This window comes from Drosophila miranda, chromosome 2 (genome assembly GCF_003369915.1).
Source record: "Drosophila miranda strain MSH22 chromosome 2, D.miranda_PacBio2.1, whole genome shotgun sequence".
NCBI lineage: Eukaryota > Metazoa > Arthropoda > Insecta > Diptera > Drosophilidae > Drosophila > Drosophila miranda.
The window spans coordinates 8,700,344-8,706,432 of record NC_046675.1 but is presented as its reverse complement, the minus strand read 5'-3'; the positions used below and the strand labels follow the sequence as shown (position 1 = coordinate 8,706,432).

Sequence of the window (6,089 nt, the reverse complement as noted above, 5' to 3'; positions counted from 1 at the left end):
GTCCGAACGACCACTTTTGTTGGCCAAAATTAATAACTCCCGAACCAAACAAGATTTCGTTATTTAGTTTTTTGAATTGGGTGTGGCACCGCCCTTTTTTTTATAATGCATATTTAAATTATTAGTTAGAATAGTCCTTGTCTAGAAGCAGGGCTAACGCCTCATTAGGTGAGATAGGTGCGGCTTTCCGACTGGGTCCTGTACAGCCTTACGAACTAATTTAGCATTCTCTGGGCATAAAGATAAGAGTATTGAAATAAATGCCTCGTTTTCGTGCGGCCATGCTTGCCGCTGGAATCAATAAATTGATGTTTCCTCCCTCTGATACAATAAGATCTGCAGCCTCCATTCTTTGTGCTCTGCGACCTTTTTAAGGCTTTGGCCTCTTTGAATTTGACCGGCATTTGTTCCGTTTTGTTGCCAAACGATTAAAAATTTTCTTGCTGGTATCTTCAAAAGCTTTATTAATTTCATATGATATGTCACCTTAAGAGCCGTTTTCAAATAATTCATAATTTTACCCTTCTCTAAATTCCATACGGCAAACAACTCTGCATTTTCGAATTTGAGTTTATGATCTATTACTGCAAATTTCAAGAATTTTGGTGAAAAGTGGCATTTCTTACTATATAAATATCAACAAGAATTTATTAATCTACGACACACAAAAGTTTCAGGGTGGGACACCCTTCCAAAAATTAGTTTTTATTACAAGATGAAACATATTGAATGACTCACTTTAACCTACAATTACACAGACATCACAACTACTAGATACAGTTCACAACTCAAAACAAATGATTAAAAACAAACCCGACTGATTAAGATTCATCACAAAAATTTAATCAGGTCTCGGCGTTCGTTCAAGTTTTTGTTGTGCGTCGGTGCGTTCAAGTGCTTTACAATAACAACAGTTGGGTTGAGGGCCAATCTTTTTGTAATGCAAAGTGATCAAAACCAGGTTTTAGTTTTGACTTTTAAAAATTAGGTTTTGGCCAGCAAAAGTGGTCGTTCGGACCATAGTGCAGTGGCGGAATTTTTGCCTTGCCCACTCCCGCTGCCCGATGAGACATCTTTATTGCTTGCGTGTTTCTTGTTGTTTCTGGCTTTCCACTCTTTTCTGCTGAGATTTGCCGGTGTGTGGTGTCGTTGCGGGCGCCAACGCTGCAATTTGCCCTCTCCATTCACGCTCGGTTGGACAGCAGCGAGAGCGGGAGCGCAAGAAATGAGGTGATGACACGTGAACGATAGGTAGGTGCAAAGAGCGCCTCATTCTACATGCGACATGCACGTGTAGAACTTGACATGGCTACATTACATTTAATCAGGCTCTGGAAAATCTAGGAGATTAGTACACATGCACTTACACATGCATACACATACACAGATGGAAATTCCACAGAATCATTATAATTTTCCTCATTACGGTTGAATTTTATTGCCCGTTGGATCAAGGAATGTCTGGAAATTCATCATGGAACACTGTCGTCTACCTGGCTTATATATTTCTGCTGATCGTAAACCTTTTTCTTGTTTTCTGTAGGGATATAGCAATTACAGTTTTTATTGGGGGTGCAATATGCAGCAGCCCCTGCCCCGAAGCTCTACGAGCATTGTTTTAGTAGCCCAATTGTTGCATTGTTTCTTTGATAAACGATGCATAGAACTTGACACTCATGTAGACGTCGGGCTTGTCGGACTCCCCGCACTGATACGTCCAGGAGCTGATGCCGCACACCTCCTCCATGAGCAGCAGGGGCCCGCCAGAGTCGCCGTCGCAGAGGGTGCGATGGTCATAGCCGCCGGCGCATATCACGTTGGGCGGAAGGGTGCGGCCAATGCTGCGCTCGCAGGCCATTCTTTCCACGATTGGCACTCGCATGGTGTGCAGTCTATTGCGGACTCCGAGCCCGGATCGGCCATCGATCCCAAACCCGGCGACGGTTACAAACTCCTTAGGATAGAGCTGGGAGTTACAGACTTTGGCATAGCCAATGCGATTACTCTTTAACGGTAGGAGAGTCTTGCCCACGGCCAAGTCGGCTATGAACTTAACTTTCTGATATTCGGGATGGATCTTGATCTTTATGAGAACGTTCTTAATTGAGGTCTTCGTGTGGCCCTCGTACTGGTTAGTGTAGCCTGCCACCACATGGAACCATTGTGGGTTCCCTTCGTCAAAGCAGTGGGCAGCCGTCAGAATGTGTCGCGTTGACAGGATCGTGCCCGAGCAGATGAGCTTCTTCAGGTAGAATAACTGGACACCGAAGCCGCCAAGGCTACCGCTGCCCGTTTCTTTCCCATTGAAAATTCTTGGCTGTATTTTTGGCGATGGATCCTCATCTTCCGAAGCTCTGGCGAGGATTAGTAGACTCAGCCAAACCAGGGCAAACATGTTTAGCTAATTTTAATGGAAAAACTGTCGCTTCAAGTGGAGAAACTTTCCATTTTGATGGCTCCGTTACCGTGGTGTGCCTCTAAATTGATTCGTTTCTGTGTCTGGTAACGAAAAGCTGATTATATGGTATGAAATGTCATATGCCATACGAACAGCTAACTGTTAGTTAGCTTAACAACAAACTATCTTAATGAAAAGTGTATATAAAATTGAATCATTTTAAGATGAGAACAGAGGGTCGCACAAGTACAATCACTGCCCAAAGAGGTTGCGGCCGACTACGAGGGGACTTTTCCATCAGAGCTTGGAGTCTGTGGGCCGATTGGGAAATATCTGTATCCTTGGAGCATTTTCATGGGTCTTTTTAGGAAATCGCGGCACGTTTTGTTGCCAGTACATTTGCGGTTATGTGCTCATTGCAACACACACACACACACATATGTATGTCTACGCATTCAGAAACAGACACACACAGATACTCGCATCTAAGCGCGTTTGGCTGTGTGTGTGCGTGCGCCTCTTACCAAATTGTCGATTTTATTATTTGTGTTTATATGATTTTTCAGCTGTTCTGCATTTTAAAGTGTGCGGCTGCTGAGGGTTGGGTTTTCCCCCAGCAGCAGCAGCCGCACAGCATGCGAGGCGCGTCTCCAGTCTCATTTCTTATTATAATGTGAAAAATATCCTTTTACAAATTCAAAATGTTGAAGTGTGCGATTTCTTTTGTTGCGTTGCCGATTTTAACAGCCAGATTGAGAGAGACATCCCCTCCCCCACTAATGGTATTCTATGGCAGAGCATGACTCTGGGCATCTCTCTGTGTCCCTGCGAGCGTGTGTGTGTGTGTGTGAGTTTTCATAGGACCCGAGTGTATTGTTGTTCCCTTCCTGGGCCGATCACGTAAAGGTTTCGCTTACACTCGCTTGTAGTTTAAAGGAGCTGTCCAGCCTCATCGAAATATTTATCATTATGCATTGAAATATCTGGCGCATCATTGAGTTGCAATTTTCCTAAATTCTGCATTCGTTACGCCCAGTGTCAGAGGCTACCAGCTATTGCACTGAGAGAAAAGTGGCATAGCCATATCTATAGATGTACAAACATAGTAAAATTAAATAGAATACTTTGACTAAAAAAATGTATAAAATACACTTTAAGAATAAATATATTCTATTAAATGTGCTGGAAATTTATTTAATTTAAATATGAAATATGTTTAGATCAAATAATTTCATATAAGTGTCAAAATGTAGGTGAAATAATTTAAATTTTTATATTTCCACTTTACAAGCTACAAGTTAATAACATAAATTTGTAAAGATTCAGATTTTTGTTCCTTTTTCTCTAGGTGTAGAGAGGAGGCCAGGGATTTTTAAAAATGAAGAAGAATTTGTTGGTATTACTTGATTTAATGTGTTTCTTCATACAAATTCGCAATCTGTATCAGATAATTACACAGCACTTTTCATTAGTAAAAAATTAGGTTGTAGAATGGGAGGAGTCGATCACATCCTCATACTTAGAATTTACAGTATACCCCCAAATATTTTTTATAAATTAAAATTGGCATTTGCCATTATGATATCCAAAAAAATTATTGAGTTGAAAAGAGAATTGTATGGCCATCTCCTAGGATTCTTTATTCGTATCGATATAATAGCTGAACGCGAAGATATATCAAGCCAAAGTTGACGTTTTATGTTTCTTCAATTTTCCATTTTATAAAATTTATTTTTGTTTGGTATGGTCCCATTTTTAGACATTTGTTCTTTAGTGGCAATCACTACTAACAAAACACGCTACATATTATCAAAATTGTCCAAAGAATGTCAAAGGTGAAAAATTGTTAGTAAATTTTAGAATTTTACTGGTGATCGGATTGGATCTATTCACTCGTCTTTGGTATTGTCTCTAAATTTCTGTATTTTTTCTGTTGGGGCTTGCACCACTTGCCCTTGTCCATCTCTAATGGCTAACAAATGTGGGGCTCTCTGCGCACTCATCGTTGCGGCAGTCTGGAGAAAGCTCTTGAAAATTGCTTTTTGATTAAACGGACGCTACACTCCATGATGCTCCATCATTCATGTGCGAAGCTCCCACAAGACTTGAAGTTTGGGCGACCGCAAAAAACATTGAATTGGGCGTTGAAGTGCCCTCAAAGTTGCCAAACCAATCGAGTATTTTGCCACTGTACTGCAATCTATGTTAAGAGTTGAGCTGGGTTTTTCGTATATGCATGTCACTGCCACATTCGATTAAAGCATGGTATGCTAATTTGATTCAAAAATTGTATTCCAATCGAACCGAGCCCCATAGGTTCTACCAACTTTTGCTGGAAATTCATTTCGATTGCCCATTTGTTTGTACGAGTAGTATTTTTATGCTGGCCTGGTAAAAAGGGATTTCCAGTGTCAGCAAAGCTTTTATTAGTTTAGTTTTTGAAATTAAACGTATTTGCATGTCAGGCTGTCACTCACATGGATTCAATTCCAAGTGGGCAAAAAAAAAAGCAAAGAAAGGATTCAGCATTTGCATCTCTCTCTCAGGCTGTTCGAGAATATATGTAAAATATAGTTGCTGGTTTTATTTTTATTTTATTTCTTTTTTTTTTGTTTTTGTCGCAGTCGACAAATGTTATAATATTGTTGCTTGATGCCTTTGCTGTCTTTTGTTGCTGAGCTGTTGCCTGGTGCTGCCATGGCAGAGTGTACAATTTAATTGCTTTTTGGGTTTTTGTTCCGTCTGTCACACTGGGCCATGTGTGAATATGACAGAACTGCTTGTCGTCTAACCATTTTTGGTACTCGCACTGCACAAAAAGAAAATCGAGTCTAACAATTTCAAATATCAAAATTTCACGCCCTTTCCCAAAAAAAAAAAAATACCAAAACTGGTGAGAGCGAGAGTCTGGTATAATATTTTCCTTTTAACTGAAAAGCTAGAATTTAATTGTCTTTGGATGTACACCAGAATGTGTAGCGTATTCCATTGGGATGGTGGGGGGAGGAGGCAGGGTGTCTCGGTGGTGTCAACGGAAGCCCTGTTCTCACACTGTTTGTTAGTTGGCTGCCATCGAAATTCCGGATTCAACAGCAAAGTAACCAAAATGCAATTGTTTTGCAATTGGCATTTTGACCACATTCTGACACCCATCCCGGCCATATGCCCGCCGCCGAGCGAGTGTCAACATCAGCAGCCACTGCGAAAATGGCGCAAAAACTATATACGCAAGTGCACCGATAGATATATGTGAAGTCTGCGTAATTTAGTTAGCATTTGAAATGTTTTTTCCATTGGCAATCCACTCGGTACGAGCGACAGACAGGCATTTGGCATTAGGCACAGTACAGGACAGGACAGGACAGGACACATTCTGTGTCGATATGCTGAAAAATTCTTAATTGAAAATGAATTTGGTTTTTCGGAAAAATTTTCCCTCTCTTTTCTTTTTTTTTTTTCGATTGTTTTGCTTTCTACTAATTCGGCATGTTTTGTGTTTTATCTGGATGTGATGGCAGATCGAACAGCGAGGAGAAGAAAAGAGGGAGAGAGAGGCGCACGAGGCTCATACGAGAGTATGTGGACAGGACGGGGACATTTGCATATTTCAGAGCCGACGAGAGCTGTTATCCTTTGGCACAGCTGCGCTGATGTTTACTTAGTGTCGCTGAATCCGAATCTGAATCTAAAT

At 40.9% G+C, this 6,089-nt stretch overlaps 1 protein-coding gene across 1 annotated transcript; it reads right to left on the bottom strand.

The window, feature by feature from the left end:
• Positions 1–1,413: 1,413 nt before the first annotated feature.
• On the bottom strand, positions 1,414–2,429 carry LOC108154907 (seminase). Its single transcript, XM_017285359.2, has one exon. It carries the CDS (start codon positions 2,393–2,395, stop codon positions 1,619–1,621), a length of 777 nt encoding a protein of 258 aa, XP_017140848.1. The 5' UTR covers positions 2,396–2,429; the 3' UTR covers positions 1,414–1,618.
• Positions 2,430–6,089: the final 3,660 nt, after the last annotated feature.

Bases quoted from the DNA above. Each gene is read 5' to 3' on its own strand.
- LOC108154907 (XM_017285359.2), bottom strand. From the start codon at position 2,395: ATGTTTGCCCTGGTTTGGCTGAGTCTACTAATCCTCGCCAGAGCTTCG.